The 17,888-nt window shown below is 32.8% G+C and overlaps 1 protein-coding gene across 2 annotated transcripts; it reads left to right on the plus strand.

The window, feature by feature from the left end:
• The first annotated feature begins 13,648 nt into the window (after window positions 1–13,648).
• Window positions 13,649–17,497, plus strand: LOC141483101 (uncharacterized). 2 transcript variants are annotated; one of them, XM_074177403.1, is made up of 5 exons: window positions 13,649–14,291; window positions 14,454–14,522; window positions 14,579–14,629; window positions 16,336–16,446; window positions 16,893–17,494. In XM_074177403.1, the coding sequence occupies exons 1-5, from the start codon at window positions 13,715–13,717 to the stop codon at window positions 17,108–17,110; spliced, it is 1,026 nt and encodes a 341-aa protein (XP_074033504.1). In that variant the 5' UTR covers window positions 13,649–13,714; the 3' UTR covers window positions 17,111–17,494. The 2 variants fall into 2 exon arrangements, with proteins under 2 accessions (XP_074033504.1, XP_074033508.1); XM_074177407.1 differs by lacking the exon at window positions 16,336–16,446 and having other exon boundaries at window positions 16,893–17,497.
• The last annotated feature ends 391 nt before the right edge of the window (window positions 17,498–17,888 follow it).

The following is a 17,888-nucleotide window of genomic DNA, read 5'->3' on the forward strand; positions in this document are numbered from 1 at the left end:
ACAACCAATCGATAATTGACATTCACTGTTTTTGTGATGCATCTCAACAAGCTTATGCAAGTTGCATTTATTTTCGAAGCAAAAATTCAGCCGGAAATTACGTTTCTCGTTTAGTTTGTTCTAAAAGCAAAGTTTCACCTTTGAAACCCCTCATAATTCCAAGATTAGAATTATGCGCTGCCTTACTGGGAGCCCAGCTCGTAGAACAAGTGGTCAAAGCTATATCAATAAAGGTACCTATTTTTTATTGGACTGATTCACAAATAGTATTGTGTTGGATCCGGAAAGATCCTAATCTGCTACAACAATTTGTAGCCAATCGTGTGTCCAAATTACAGAATTTAACCAATATTGATGAATGGCATTACATAAATACAAAAGAAAACCCTGCAGATTTGGCATCGAGAGGAGTTCCTCCTGAAAACCTGAATAAATGCTTTCTGTGGTGGAACGGACCTGATCTTCTATACAATTCAATTAATGATAATACACAGGATTATATTATAGACATTAAACTTCCAGAATTGAAGAAAATACAAACTGTGCTAATTAATACAAACAAAGAACCATTTGATCTATTTTTTACATTTTCAGATCTTAAAACATTGAAAAACGTTACAGCATATTGTCTTAGATTTATGTCCAATTCTCGAAAATTACCTTCAAATAGAACGTATGGAATACTGACTCTTTCAGAAATCAATTATTCATTTCTTCAATTATTGAAATTATCTCAATTAGAATCATTCCATAAAGAAATATCTTATTTAAAAACAAATAAGGGTTTCCCACCTAAACATAAACTCAGTAGTTTATCACCCTTTCTTGACGAAAACAATTTACTCAGAGTAGGTGGAAGACTTCGCTTAAGTTCATTAGATACAAATTCAAAACATCCTATCTTGCTATCATCCAGCCATCCTTTAACTAAATTAATCTTTGAACATAAACACAAAATTTTATTACATCCTGGGCCTCAGCTACTTCTATCTTCAGTTCGACAATTTTACTGGCCGTTAAAGGGTAGAAACTTAGCAAAGAAAACAGTTAAAAATTGTATAACTTGTTTCAAATTTAATCCAAAATTTGTTGAGTGTCCAATGGCAAGTTTACCAGAAACTCGTGTGAAACCGTCCTTGCCTTTTCAGTGTACTGGTCTAGATTTTGCAGGACCATTTTCCTTAAAAGATAAACTAGGACGTGGATCCAAAATATTGAAATGTTATGTTTGTGTTTTTGTGTGCTTCTGCACTAAGGCAGTTCATTTAGAACTAGTCTCCAATTTAAAAACAGAATGTTTTTTATCTTGTCTTAAACGTTTCACATCACGAAGGGGAATACCCAATGATATTTACTCAGACAATGGAACCACCTTCATTGGTGCTCGAAACGAACTTAAAGAAATGGGTTTCTTTCTTAAAGATAATATTAATTCTTTAATTGATTATGGAAATCAAAATAATATCAGATGGCATTTCATACCTCCATATACGCCTAACTTTGGTGGCCTATGGGAAGCAGCCGTGAAGAGTATGAAACATCATTTAAAGCGATGTATGCTTAACAAAAACCTTATTTATGAGGAGTTCAATTCACTATTAATTCAAGTCGAGGGTATCTTGAATTCAAGACCTTTATTTGCAAACTCTTCCGATCCCAATGATTTACTTTCTATCACTCCATCACATTTTCTTATTGGTCGTCCTATTTCCTCCATTCCCGATGCTGACTTAACGACAACTTCAACAGGAAGACTATCTCGTTTGGATATATTAACGCAAATGTACCAGCAGTTTTGGATTCGTTTCAAAAAGGAATATATATCGCAATTGCATCCTCAATATAAATGGAAGAAATTACCCACCCCACTTCACGAAGGCACCTTGGTCCTGATTAAGAACGATCTACAACCTCCGTGTAAATGGTCTTTAGGGCGTATACTCAGTCTCTACCCTGGAAAAGATGGAGTTTCCCGTGTGGCAGAAATCAAAGTGTCTAATAAAACAATTGTGCGTGCTGTTAGACATTTATGTCCATTACCAATTCAAAATGAGATAGATATCTAATGTATTGTTATCTGTTACGGTAATTTTATTATGAATATTTTTTTTGAAGGTACCCTTCAAAGGGGTGAGTATGTTTAAAATTGTGTATATTTGTTTTCATATGTTTTTGTTAAAACCGGCAACAGTGTCTAAAATGTAATGACAGGCCTGGTCCCTTGAGAAGGAAGGAAGAGAGTCGCTATTTGTATGTCGAATAATAAAGTTCAGTTCAATCGACGCTATTTATTTATCACTATACCAGCACTATTAACAACTGAAAATTCGACATCAGTTTATTCAATTCAATTATTCAAACAGTAGGTACATTATTTAGAATTTTGAAATAACTTCCTTCAACAAATAAAATTGAATTTAACGTTTGTGTATAATTAATTAGGTATGTTCGGTTTTAAAAATCTGGAACCAAGCGAGCAGATGCAGATTCGATAACACGTGATCACAGAATCAACGGAGCGAAATATATTTAACGAACGCTAGAGGAATGCCAAGTTGACATGTGTGTAATTATTTCATTTGTCTTTGCAAAACATCTAACCAAATAGTTTTTACATATTTTCGGTGTAAATTTTTCTACAACAGAATTGATATAATTTTCTTTTAAAAAAATACATATAAACTATCAATGAAGTCAATTTTGATACATAATTCTAAAATTCAAAATAATAAGCCAATGACAAATGACAACTAAAAATCTGTTTGATGTTTGATCCCAACGTTGATCTTGGAACTAACTGATTACATTTCTTACCTTGATCTTGATATTATTGAACACAGAGCAGATTTAACGGAGACAACAGATCTGAATTTCCCCACGATTCCCGAGCGTAGTGAGATAATCGAGCGTTCAGATAGGTATGTATTAAGCGAACACGTCTAATAAAGTTATTGCACGTCATCAGCGTTGTTCCTGGGTTGAAATTTATTGTACTAGAAATGAACTCGCTTTTGTGATGTCAGTTAAGCCAATGACGTCATATAAAACTGGACGTTGGGAAGCGGGTAAATTCAAATTACCTAAATTTGAATAAAAAAAGTCAATCTTTTAAAATTTATTTGGAACATTAGATAAAAATAGATATAAAATCAAAAACTGTTCACTGAATATAAAGGATAACATCTTCACTCAAAACGTCAGTTTTTGCTATTTTAGCAAAGTTGTAACACAAATTTGAATAATTCTGTTTTAGTAATTCTTTAGATTGCAATAAAGATAATACTATCTTTAATGCAAGTAATTTGACCTTTAGTACTTTTAGTTTTACCTTTAGTACTTACCTAACAATATATTCAACTTGAGACTATTGGGAAGAGTCAGCTTTTGAAATGTTGATAATATATCTAACAAAAATGTATGTACTCAAGGAAAAGTCGTCTAAATTCTCCAAAAATACCTACTTTTCCATTTCTATTCAAAAATAAAAAACATTTCACTCTGATTCTGATCCAAACATTCAAATTTCCAAAAACAAACTGACACACAAATATCAAAATCAAGTAAGTCATATGTCATTACTGTCATATCTCATGTCATTAGTTGATTAGTTAGTTCTACCGTTCTACCTAGCAATAAAATCGATTCTTCTTATTATTATATTGTTTTAAGTTGCCGTTTTTGGAATTCTTCTTAAATATATACGTGAGGACCAATGAATGGAAAATCATAGAGCAGAGACACAAAATAGAAAATGGTATTAGATTTGCATCGAATTTTCAATAGTAGTATTAACGTACCAGAAGATAGTGAAAAGTACTAGAAATAGTACAATTGTACTAACAGGAACAACACTGCACGTCATTAGGAATATACGGTATGCACTATTTTGACATCTAAGCTTGCGCTGAAGAGAACAAAATGATTCACCAATCAATCTGTGGTAGATTCATTCATTGGTCCATTCGAAACTTTAGCGGCGTTCCCTCTCTCTAAGGAACGCAAGGAATCTTAGTCACGCGTTAAACTTGTACCAAAGACGAATTTCGTGGTATTCAAGTTGGTACTTGAAGAATTAACATGAAAACCATCTAAAATATCGATAATTGAAAAAATATTATTAAAAAAATATGCCTTAGTAATAGTTTTGTTATAATATAATACTGAGAGAAAATGTAGTAATCAATCCGTTTGAATTTCCGGTTCGTTGGAAAAAATCTTATTTAAATACGTACGTTATACTGACATTGCACTAAAAGTATAAGATATACCGCAAATCTTGTTTTCGCACTGCAATAACTCTCTAATAAGAAAAAGTGTTTTCTTTGGTCAACCGTATATAAGTATTTGTTGACCAGAGACATGGAGGTTAATTACGATTTTCCCAGGTACGTTGCCTTTAGGTTATTTTCCTCCAACCTACCTATCATTGTGCGTTCCAAAATTGAAGTAAAATTATCTTGTTATTAGTCTCCTTAGGTAATGATAATGTCTCTTAAATCATTTAATCATTTACATTGATGTAATTTTCGAGTAGGTATAGGTGTTGCAGTTTTATATTTTATCTTTCTACAATAATATGAAATCACTTTCTTCATAATGCCTTGATACTAAAATTGTAATAGAATTTTAATTAAGTTTCTAATCATTGTCCTATTATATAAAATTGTTATACCGGTATATATCGTATATACCAGAATAACATTTATACCAGTACATACTAGTTTCTCAAAGACACCGTTTTATATATATATATATATATATATATATATATATATATATATATATATATATGTGTGTGTGTGTGTGTGTGTGTGTGTGTGTGTGTGTGTGTGTGTGTGTGTGTGTGTGTGTGTGTGTGTGTGTGTGTGTGTGTGGGTGTGTGTGTGTGTGTGTGTGTGTGTGTGTGTGTGCGTAGGTTACCCAATCATTAAGGGGTCATCCTATCGATTATAAATATCCTTGTGGGGTGATCCAGAATTATGGGGTCATTTTCAAGACCTCACAGTTCTAAACCATTTTTAACGTATTCTACGAGGTCCGCTGATTCGAATGGTACCTACTTTGGGGGGTAGGTCCCATAAACATAGTTACAGTCAGTGTTAGAAGTCGAGTGTGATCAACTGAATGTATCACACTCTGTGGGGTCCTGTCATATGATTGCACAGTGCTGCCCTCTGCGACGTATCTATGTATTTCAGACTCGTATTGTTTAATTCAATATTATATATTATGTCTTATTTTGAGGCTGAAGTGTGTGAACACTAAATGAATGGTAATCATTGAGAGGCCTCAATGAATTTTTCTATTATTACTATTTACATTACTATTGCTGGCGTTTTGTTGTTTTTATCCGATTATTGAATAACTGCGTTAATAATCAACACCAAACAACGTATTGATGATTTCACAAATAAAATGAACGTAAAAAAGTCTTTAGAAACAAGCTTCTGTTCACAAAATAGTGAATTAAAAAGTTATTATTTCTGGTTCAATGGCGTTTCACAACTCAAGCTTTTGAGAAAAAAAACATTTTTTATAATGTTGTTCGTTTTCCATACAATGCCTTCTATTTTTTAGTTTTCAGTTTAGTTTAGTTTATGAATGAAAGCTTGTTTTTCAAATTATTTTTTCACTTATATGTTATTTTATACTTTTCGGCGTTAGAATTTCTCAAATTACCTGTCTCAATAGGTGCGTCAAGTAGCCAGAAGTGGCATGCATATATTTGCTATTCCTTACCATCCAGCTAACCAGCACGTACCCAACCCTAACAGATACATACAGGCCAAACGACGAAAATTATTCGTCTTTCCGATGTTATTCACAATATTTCCGGATTTTCACAATTTTCTTTTCATGAGTTTTCAAACATTTCTTCGAGAATGAAGGGGTTTTGAGTACTCTTCCCCAATCGATATGTTTTCGCATTGTCACCGAAGTTACAGAATAATATGTGTATCCAATTTCAGCGCAATTAGCTTGGGGAACTGGTCTAAAAATTAGTTACAAGGTTTGAACATATACTACCCCATATCCTATGAATAATAATGATAATAAATAATGACAAAATAAAACAAAATATATTTTACTTAGAAACCAATAAAAAAGAACTTTATGTCAAAGTACCCCTTACTATGTAGGCAGGAATGAATGAAAGTTTTCTATATAGTAATGAAATATGATGCAGTTGGTAATTTGCAGAGCAGATCAGAATATTTTTGTTAACGAATTATGACTAAAACATTCTGAAAAAGGCTGGTGTAGTTGGTTTTGATACATAACATTCGAATTTGAGGTTTTTCATTATGGAAATAGAGTACTTATTCACTTCTTCGATTGACGACTTGTTTATTTTGTGGAAATTCATGTTCACTGAGGATACACTACAAAAACACACTTTTGTCTTCAAAATTCGAAACATAAAATAGAGAAAGATAATTTAAAGATCCTACATACATGCGAAAAAGGGAAAATGATGAATCTGTTGGAATCTATGGAAATAAACAGGTCAAAGAAAGATCCCAATTCTATTGTCCTCAACGAACAACTTGAATTAAACAATAGTCCTCTCCTGAACCTATAGTCCAGATCCCAAAACCTACATTATATTGAAAGCTTTGTTATGTTCATGGATTTTACAGGTATATGAAACGCAGGTACCGGATATCAGGTATATCAGATATATCAGGTATATCAAATCATTTATGCTAGAATAATATAGGTATAAATTACTCGGATTTAAATGTAATCAGTTAGTTTTGAAAATGGTATAATAGCCGAAACCGGTCAACAATAAAGAAATATAGTGGAAAATAGACAAAAGTGTGTTTTTGTAGTGTATCCTCAGAGTACTTATTGTTCGAATTGTTGAAAAGTTACGAATGACTTGAAATATCGGTAAAAATATAGGTCACTTTACGTGAACTACCAAAAATTTCGGAAATTATATACCACTAGCCGTAGTCTTGATTCAATCGACTTTGCCGAGTCCAGTATCCACGAGTAGGAGTAGGAATTTTCCTGGTATTATGGTTGAAAATTTAGGTACTTTGAGATTTTGAAGTATTAATTACAATCGCCCATTAATTTTCCTAGAATTAAAATACAAGTTTTTTGACCCAGAAAAAACGAAGACGGTTTTGTTGGATGGTTAAAAAAAGTCGAAATATTGCAGAAATATCTAGGTTTAGTTGAATAAATCATCTCATGCGCTAGGAATCGCACGTTAAAAAGTTAAACCTTGTTAATCCTTGGCTTGCACAAGTTTCGACTTCTGAGGACTGTCGTTCGTAGGGGGGCGACAGCCAGTTAACTGAAAAAACAGTTTTAAACAAACAAAAGCAATAATCCCGGGGATTGTATCATATAGCACTTTCATGACCTTTCAACATGCACGAATAGAAACTCTCCGTGTCGTGATGGAAAATGATCCTCAGATTCTGTAATCCGAGAAAATACCTTTTCTTGATAGGTAGATCAATTGTCGTAAGTGTATTTCAATAACTTTTTCTTGTTTCGTTACCATAGCTATTCTGATTCACGAGGCGTAGATGTGACCCATCTTTGAATACTCCTCCCATAATACAGCTTTCAAATATATATAGTAAAACGTTCAGATTCGTTTAAAAACACAATTTGCCTTGGCGGTGATCTACGCTCACAAACTGTCTTACCTGTCTGGAACACAGCAAAAATGTAAGGATGCGTTTCTATTTTGAAACAATTCAATTCTAAAACATATATTATCCTATATTCAAAACATTAGAATTATAAAACAACAACAAATATTAATTGCCGCTCCGGGACGACTTCATCGATTGCAGTGGCGCATTTGTTGTTTCAGCTGCAAAAAAACACAGAAAAATCTGCAGCACAACATCATCTGAAGATCTTAATCTGCCAATGTCCTCCCTCTCTTGGAACAAAATGTAGGGTGTCTCCAGAGGCTCCAATGAACTTAAGATATTGCCAGAATATTTAGTGAGACGACTATCGTAATACTCAAATCAGCCCGTTTCGTCTTTGACCAATGCGTAATAATGACCAGATTCAACTCCAGAACCACAGTGAATAATGACTGCATGAAGTGGTCTGCTTCAATAGTGGTCTGCTAGATTTAAGTGTTTACCTACTTCGAACCTTCGTAACAGTTTGGTGTTTTCGACCGAGGTTGAGTCATGTTATATCCCTATATTTTCGTATAGTTCTTTGGAAGTATAAAAGTCATTTAGCATCACATCCATTCGACCAAAAATTTTATAGTGTCGATATATTTCTTAATTAGTTTGAACATTTTCTGGATTGTAGGGTAATGAATAACAGTTTTGTATTCCATGGTTGTGATAACTACCTATAGCAGAGGAGCCCACGATGCAAAATGGGGATTTACTCGAGCGTCATAGAGACCTATTAAGTTGCAAAGCTTAGATGATAAGAAGAAAAAAATGTTGTATAATATATACCTTTTCATCGGTGGTGGAAGCTGCTATAGATTATTAAATATGTAAAAAAAACTGTTGCATGGATATACTCGAGCGCGTCAGATATTGATAGCATCAATGTTCTACGTATTTTCAATAATGTTGGTATGTTAATCTGATCGTTTGCATGGTGTGGGTGGTTATACGTAAGGGTTGAAAATGAAAAAAAAAATAAATTAATCGAGCGCGTCAGATTTCCTAAGGGGGTGTTGAGTGCACCAAAAAAAAGCTCTCATTCAATAATCTGACGATTTCAACCTGACGCAAACTCGCGGCCATTATTATAATGTGCAAAAAAAAATCGTCATTTTGAAATACTCAAGCGCGTCAGATTAGGATATATATGGTTCATCTTTATGTTTTAGACGTGCTGTCTCATAATCTGACGATTATCTAGAGGGATTCGCCTAATCTGACAAAAAAATATTTTAAAATTTTTATTTTCAAATCATTGAATCTAATTATTAAAAAAGCTCAGGAAATAGCATGCAAATAAATAAGTGTATGTTTTCTAAGTAGAATACTTGTATTTATAGAAAAAATAATTAAAAAAATGCTCAAAAAAATTAATTTTTTTAAATCAATTGATTAATCAATGAAGAAAAGAGAAATGGAACTTTCTATGTTTTTTACCACTTTTATCTGTAACTAACATTACTGCAGTTACTTATACAATATATAAGTTTGAAAATGTCCTTATAAGACGAAACTGCAGTAACGTTAGTTACAAATGAAAGTGGTAAAAAACATAGAAAGTGTTAGTTACAAATAAAAGTGGTAAAAACATAAAAAGTTTCATTTCTCTTTTCTTCATTATGATTTCCTACCACGTAGTAACGGCTACATCCATCAAAATTGAATAATTAATCATCATCTTCATCTTCATCACGAACGAGTCTTTGTGATCAGCTGTGATGGCGTCATGGCAACCGAATTCAGAGTGGGGACGAAGTGAGAGAGTAATAGATAGAGAAAAAGTGAAAGAGAAATAGAAACTCGGAGAAGGAAATATAGGTATCACATAGCTGCACGCATTAAATTTTCTCGACGAATTTTTGCTATTTCGGCTTGCGAAAATCGTCAGATTATATATTTTTCGATATCCTTGAGTTATTTTCTTCAATATAAAAAAAATTAGCTACGCTTGAGAATGTCGAGATGACCTTTTTTTTACAACTTTGCTGCCCTCCCCTTTCTTTACGTCACTCTCAAATTGTCAGATTACTGGAATATACACTTTTTAGAAGGTAATTAACTCACCCTACCTTAATCTGACGCGCTCGAGAATTTCTGATGATCAATTTTTTTTTACTAATCTGATCCTTTATCCTTCACGGGCGGCCTTATATATGGAGCTCATATTTGGTGGATACAAGGTGTCGCCCTGTATATTAATCTGCCGCGCTTCAGTAAATCCGGAAATCCCCGCTTGGGCTCCCCTATTACTATGGTAGAGTTTTTTTATGAATCGACTTCAAACTTCATCTAATTGGTACATATGATGTTGACACTATTTTTGAAGTACGTATTATAATTTAGGAGAGGTAAACTTAACCAAACGATATCTTGGAAATTACATTTTCCACTACTTTCTCGATTTGCTTCATATTGCTCTTGTCTGAATACCTACTCTTAGACTATTTGGGTAAGCATATGTGGAAACAATCAATTCCTTCATTTCCAGTATCTTGAAATATTCGCTTTTATCCATGTGACGTAATTGAGGGCAGTTTATAATAAAATAGTCCTAACCATTTGCCCGCCCTTAATTTATAAAAACTGATTTATTATTCATTATTGAAAACGTGATTCAACAGGTGTAAATTCAAACGCTCCCGTGAGCGTGAACTAGCCTACACGGTTTTCCGCATGTTCTTCTGCGTCTGATCGTTTGAATTCGGTAGTTTAGTTTGGCGTATTCAATAGTTTTCAAATCGAAAAATTGATGAAATAAAAAATGGAAAATTGCATACGAGTTAGGTACAAGAGAATGCAATATTTGGGAATATATTTTTTTCTGAAAATGACTGGAAAGGCTCATTATAAAGATCAATATGACTTCCAAATATAATCTTTCAAAATTAGCGCCCTTTCTAGCATTCTCGACTAATTCACACCTAATGGGGTCTTCAATAAGGAGAATTCGTATTTCCACTAAATCTAACCTAACGGGATCGCTGTTTGTCAGTTTTTTGCAGGCATAACATCGTGTTATTTACAAAAGGTATTATTCAATTGTGAACGAACAAATTGTGAACAAGTGAAATATGTTTTTTCCGAAAGGCTCTTATGTTGCAGTTCTTAGTGAAAATGGTAAGTATAGTTAAATACATAGGTATATATATTTTACAATTTTACAGTTTTATAGCACATGTCCATGGAGCCTGTTTCCACTAAGAAAAGTTTATATACAAACAATTCCAATATTGAACAAATTATTTGAATTTTCCTTCGTTATATTATTCATTTAACAATTGAAAAATCCTTGGTAATATTTGAAATGAACATTTCGATGAATATTGTAAATTTAATGATTTTTGCTGCCTCGAGGTGAGATATTTGGGATCAGTGAGGTTAGTAAAGTATCTCTTCATAACGTTTGATTTGGACAAATAACTAATCTGTCTATTAGGTAAACTGTAAGGTGGAAATAATAGTAGTGCCGTATTATTAGTTTTAGGGTGCACAAGCGAGTCTAGGACAGAGAAAAGGAATTTTCAGTCGTTCTTATTGGGTTGTACAACTAGTCACTGACTATTTTTCTGTCTTATAGCATAGGAATATTCCATAAAAAATTTTACGGAATACCATTGTCAGTATTTGAAAAAAATTTAGAGTGAGTCAAGCTGAACGCTCAGGACTCTCGTGGCCAAATGGTAGGTAGTTTTTTTCAGTAAACGATCTGGGGCAATATATGTATATCGATCTGAACTATATTTTGAAAATAATGATTTTTATACAAGGTATTTGAATAGAGCGTGATATATCAAAGTTATATTTTTTTAATAGCACACCGGCTATTTTCTTGAATTTTCGACTTCTTTGAGAAAAAATAAGTTGACTTTGTTGAAGTTTTCCTATACCGACTTCTCTCCGTTTGTGATATATTCAACTTTTTCTCAAAATGTGAAGCTGTCAGTGAAATTCAATATCACTGGAATTAGCCACGACATGTATACGGATTTTTGACCGGTCCGGTCAATCGAATTCCTTTAACCTAGCTACTGTGGCTTGAGCAGACGAGCAGTAATATACAGAGTGTTTTATATTATCAGGTGTACTCACCTCATATTTGAACTCGAATAACAAAATACAGAGTGTTCCATTTGAATAAAATATGACACGCTCTTTTCTAATACATTGTATAAAACTCTAGTAGAGTTCCTAACAAAGAAGGTCAGTAATATTGCTGGAATAAAACCGACCCCGGACACCCGGAAAACATATTCTAAACATGTGGTGTTTTTTCTCACCCGATTTTGATTGTCATATTCAAAAATATTGTTGGAGTGAAACTGGCCTCAAAAGCTCAGAAGAATTATTCTGAACATGTGACTCCTCTTCTCAAGCGATTTCGATTGTCATACCAAAATATGAAATTGGTAGAGCTCCTAATGAGGGAGTTGAGATTTATTGCTGGAGTAAAAGTGGCCCTGGACGCCCGGAGAAATGATTCTGAATATGTGGTCTGTTTTCTCAAGCTGTTCTGATTGTCATACTGGTAATACTCTGAAGATAAATAGGCACTCATATTTTTCAGGAAATTCAGGAGAGTACTTCCATAATAGCAAACGATATTCGTTTCGTTGAGATATTTCGAAGTCATGAATGACAAATTTAGGCAAAATGTGGAATTTTGTTTCGTATTTTCTTCTCTGAAATTTGAATAGAAGTAGAAGAAGTCGGGGCGAAACTTTCAAACATTCGATTTGAATTTGATTTTTCAATTTATGACATATTTTTCAAAAATAACTTCTTCATTCCTAATGAATATTTTCTAATTTACTGAAAAAACATATAACTCTAGCTGTCTTATCTCATGAATAATTTTTAAATCTGACAGACAGAGCACTTTTGTGGATGCCAAGAATGATTTGACTGATCACTAGAGCATTCAATAGCCATCAAATAGATTTTAATGCCCTTCTGTTCGATAATATATTGATAACATTAATTACCGCCATTTTGTTTCCAATGAATATTTTTATCTAAAGTTTTGCTATTTTGTATGAAATTAGAAGATAATTGAAATAAGGTACTCATTTCGGTTCAAAATTAAAAAAGTCCTACTTTTGGAAATTGACAGGGGGATTACTTCATAGAAACATTGTATATACACACGATAACTCATCAAGGAATCATTGCTATTCTTCAACTTCGATGCCGAAGAGAGGGTGTCGCGATGCCTATAATACAAACTTTCCAAATTGTACTTTTTCCAATTTCAACGACCTCTATGGTAGTGATGGAGATCAAGAGAGTGCGATTTATTTTCTGAAAATCAAAAGAGTTACTATGGTGGAAAATAGTGGAAAAAGACCGTCAAAATTAAATATGACTCGACCTCATGTAATATATCAATGAGCGTTCGACTTGCAACCTGTCTCATATCTTAATATCTCTCTTCGATTAAGACTTGACATTGTCCACACCACTATTCCATATCATTGAACTTGCTTCTATCTTTCTCTCTCTCTCACTCTATATATATATATATATATATATATATATATATATATATATATATATATAAAATTAACTCATTTTTACAGAACACTTCTGGGTAGCATGCTGTTCGGAGAATATTACCGAGAAAGCTTCCACAAAGAAAAAAATACGATGGCTGGAAAGATCCAAAGTTAATGAAACAGGAACAATTTATCTTCCAGGGCAAGAAGATACAATATATTTCGAAAGTATCATATGCAGCATAAAAATAGTCCGTCAAACTAGGTTTAAATTTCTTCTGACACTAATAGAGGAACAGCAAATTTTATCTAAAATTTACTCTTTGGTTAAGGTGGATGAAGAAATGACAGATTTCTCTGACAGTATGCCGATTTCTGAAGAATATATTCCCCAAACTATGGCACAATCCAATCTGGTGAAAAGTAATATAGAGTCCTGTTATGCAGAAATTCCAACGAAAGTGGATTCCGTGGCAAGGACTGGCTTCCGCTGTACTGGCCAGAATTATTATTTTCAATAAACGAAGATCAGGAGAGGTGGCTCGTATGACTCTCACCCAATATGCATGTCGTCCGGACTGGAAAGATCAAAGTACTTCTGAATTGAAGACATCACTAAGTGATCTAGAAAAAACATTAGCCAATAGACTCACAGTTTTGGAAGTACAAGGGAAATCCAGAAAGAACCCAAAGGTTCCGGTTCTTCTCACTCGTGAGTTGAAAAAAGCTATCGATCTCCTACTAGAAAAAAGAGCTGTTTCGGATATTTCTCAACAAAACATCTTTATATTCGCAAGGAGTTACCCATCTCTGGGACATATGAGAGGACACGATTGTCTTAAACGTTATATTGATATGATCGACCTTCAGAAGCCCGATTTGATAACGAGTACTAAATTACGAAAATATGTAGCTACTACCGTTCAGCTGTTCAATCTGAAGGAAACGGAAACAGACTGGTTGGCGAGGCACCTGGGCCATGATATTCGAATCCATAGAGATTTCTACAGACTGCACGAATCAGCAGTAGAACTCACCAAAGTAAGCCGTATCCTACTCGCGATTGATTCAGGGCAAGCCGTCACTTACGCAGGAAAATCTTTGGAAGAAATCCGCTTGGAGGGTGAGTAAAATAATAAGCCTTCTCCGAAGTACGAGAATTGCTATTTCATCCAATTATATGTATATTAGTAAAAAAATTCTTAATCAATTTCATAAATCGCTACTGCATGCATTTTTGGTAACGTTTCCGTCCTTAACCTAATTTATTATTTTTTTTGCTCAGATTTACCCGAACCCGAAAACAGTGACAGCGAAAAAGAAGACGACAAATTGGAAGACAACGGAAGAAATGGTATATAATTGATATGTTCCTAGTTCAATTCAATTTATAAACTATTCATATTTCAGAATTCCTAGAAAGTGATATATGCGGGAGACCTTCGAAAAAAAGCAGAACAGGTAAGCTTGAAAGATTTTTATTATACCTAATATGAAGAACATATATAACATAATATATATATATATATATATATATATATATATATATATATATATATATATATATTAATATCATATTTCACGAAGGATTTGAAGCATTATATCTTCTACAAATTATCTACGAGCGATTTCGACAGCTGGTCGTACTGTCATCTTCTTGGCACTCCTCAAACTGCCAAGAAGATGACAGTACGACCAGCTGTCTGAAGCGCTCGAAGATAATTTGTAGAAGATATAAAGCTTCAAATCCTTTGTGAAATACAATATTAAAATACGGAAAAAGGAGAACCAGTTGCACCATTGAAAATATATATATATATATATATATATATATATATATATATATATATATATATATATTTTCATATATATATATATATATATATATATATATATATATATATATATATATATATATATATATATATATATATATATATATATGGAAAGAAAGTTTATAATAAAGGTATTGGAGTTTGTGCATGTCCGATAATCGAATTTGACACATGTCACGTGATCGATGGTATGGCGGCAAATCGAAAAATATTGTATAAAACTGGCCGATACTCGATGAGAATCCTCATTTGAAAACTAATCAATACAATTTATTATATGATTTTCAATATTGTCATGGAAAAGTGGGGTAAGCTGGCAACATATCGAAAAATATTATTTCAAAAATTTGCTTGGAATTAAATTTTATACATAAAACAGAGTTTGAAGAAATAATGCTAAAAATTGAAGATAGCAATTTTTTAAATATTTTTTCATCCTTATAAAAAATGACAATGTTTTTTCTCATGAGTACCCTATCTACACCGAAAGATTTGTAGTTGAATGATAATAATAACAAAACGTTCTAATCTTTTCCATGCTGTACTACATAAAAAAAATTAATTAAAAATAATGCGTCAAATTAAAGAGGCTCAGTTTTCAAGACTGTTTGCGAAATGAAATGCTCTTGCACGAATATCATCGAAAATTGATTATAATCGAAAAAACACGATAATCTTGAATTACTTCATCGTCGCAGTAATAGTGGAATTCTGATATGACTGTAACCACGAACCAATGTAATAGGGTTCTGATAAAATCCAATTTTTTAAATTGAGTGGTCTCTGATGTCAGGAAAATGAGAAAGTTTAGCCATTATCATTTGAATACAAATATTTCAGCACGGCTATTCATGAGAAAAAATTATAGATATATTTTTATGGATATAGGAAAGAAATAGCTATTTTCAATTTTTTCATATTATCTCTTCAAACTTTGTTTATGTGTATAAAACTGAACATCAAGCGACTTTTTCAAATAACTTTTTTCGATATCTTATCATCTCATCCCACTTTTTGCCTTTTCAAAGCCATTTTTCAATTTTCCGCCATAGCAGCGATCACGTGACACGTGTCAAAATCGATTATTCGATTATCGGACACGCATGAACTTTTTTTGAGAATTTTTTCCAATTCTCGTATTATAATAACGTTGTTTCCAAAATATGGTACATACTTTTTGGTCACTGTATATCCATATATTTATTAAATTTATTGATTTTGCGATAAATAATACATTTGTAAATTTTTCTTTGAACGCTCTTCTCCTTCCCGTTTCATACTTATTTATGCAATGCCACTACGAACTATTGTAATATTTTCTAAATTTTATAGGTTTAGACATTTTCGACGAAGAATATCATAATCTAGGACGTGAAACTGAAAACGAAAAAAAATCGAGATTTTCGTCGCCAGATTCTCAAAAAGGAGTGAAAAAAAAGAAAGGTAGTAGTATTGAAAGTGCCTGATAAGTGTATCTATAGACTACAAGCCCGCATAACAATTTTGGGAGGTCATTTGACCCAGAATGAAACATTTACAGAACGATGCTACTATATGAAAAAATAACTTTAGGCACTATACCGTCGATTCTGGATAGTGCATTTGACTATAATAATAATAATAATAATAATTGTTCATCTGAAGATGGGTTTCTCAGAAAAGATACTCTTGTACGGCATTCCCCACGTTGGGTACATTATGAAATAATAATCTCCTAGAACCTACTGCCATTCAAAAATAAAGGGATCGGAAGCCAAGAGATTTTGAAAATTTTGAAAATTCACACATCTAGTTGAATTATTTTTTACGTTTCAGCGCATTTGAATGGAAGCTAGCCTTCTACAAGTTTTCTTTATTTTTATTTCTTTACATGAATTTTACTTTTTCAGTCCCCACGAATACTTCAATGAAGAAACCATGGAGCTCCTCTGAAAAAAATGCTGTACTGACATTTTTTAGTAGAGATATCAAAAAATGTATAGTGCCTACGAAAGTCACGGCAGAAGACTGCAAGAAACAATCACAGGGAATCTTGGACTCCCGAACGTGGAGGGATATCAAGTATTGTGTACATAATCATATTGTCAAAATGAAAAAAAAAACGTAATTCATAACAGAATCATGCTTTTCCCCAATGGACTTTCTTGTGGTTCAATCTCTTTTATATTTACCCTTCAGTTTCTGTTCTTTTACCCAACCGGAGGTAAAAACCACAAACTATGATTAATTTGTTTTTTTATCCAAAACAGACAAAATAAAAGTATTAATGTTAGAAAATAAATTGAGTTCTGCTGAAATTGTGTTGTTTTCTTCGTCTAAACCGTTTTATTTTCGGGAAATAAAAAATAAAATTTTTGTCAAGAGTAAACTACCCTGGCTGGCTGTGATACCAAATTCGAATATTGATATCATTTCTAAACAACTTCTTTAAATGAATTTTTTGATAATATCAAAACTAAGAGGTGGTTTACACCTGATCAATATTCTTATTTTTCGTTCTCCCCTGTTCACTGTTTGGAAATTTGAGATTTTGACAACTTATATGCAAGCATTCTACAATACATCAATTTTTATGAAGGGTACAATTTTCTGACAAATCGATAATAAAAAAGTTTTCCATATGGTGCAACTTTTAATTCTCACCATGTATAGTCTGGTCCACATTTTGATAGGCAAGCCGTTATAGGCGTATTCGCCTATTTATGAAACCCTATAAAAAGCATTTCATCCGGTAAACAGATGGGTGAAGGTCGACCTCTATTTCGTAAGGTTGGCTTAGATATATTAGGAAAATATCTTCAGTAGATATCGAACATTATTCCCCATGAATTTGAATCGAAAATGGGAAAAATATATCTACACAAAATAAAATATATGAAGAGGGT

Source organism: Leptinotarsa decemlineata, unplaced genomic scaffold (genome assembly GCF_025532065.1).
Source record: "Leptinotarsa decemlineata unplaced genomic scaffold, Ldec_3_MD MMD2_P_RNA_scaffold_14, whole genome shotgun sequence".
Classification (NCBI taxonomy): Eukaryota; Metazoa; Arthropoda; class Insecta; order Coleoptera; family Chrysomelidae; genus Leptinotarsa; species Leptinotarsa decemlineata.

Coding starts and splice junctions, on each gene's coding strand:
- LOC141483101 (XM_074177403.1), top strand. CDS start 13,715: ATGACTCTCACCCAATATGCATGTCGTCCGGACTGGAAAGATCAAAGT. Junction 14,292..14,453: donor GGAAGAAATCCGCTTGGAGG/GTGAGTAAAATA, acceptor TTTTTTGCTCAG/ATTTACCCGAACCCGAAAAC. Junction 14,630..16,335: donor TTCGAAAAAAAGCAGAACAG/GTAAGCTTGAAA, acceptor TAAATTTTATAG/GTTTAGACATTTTCGACGAA.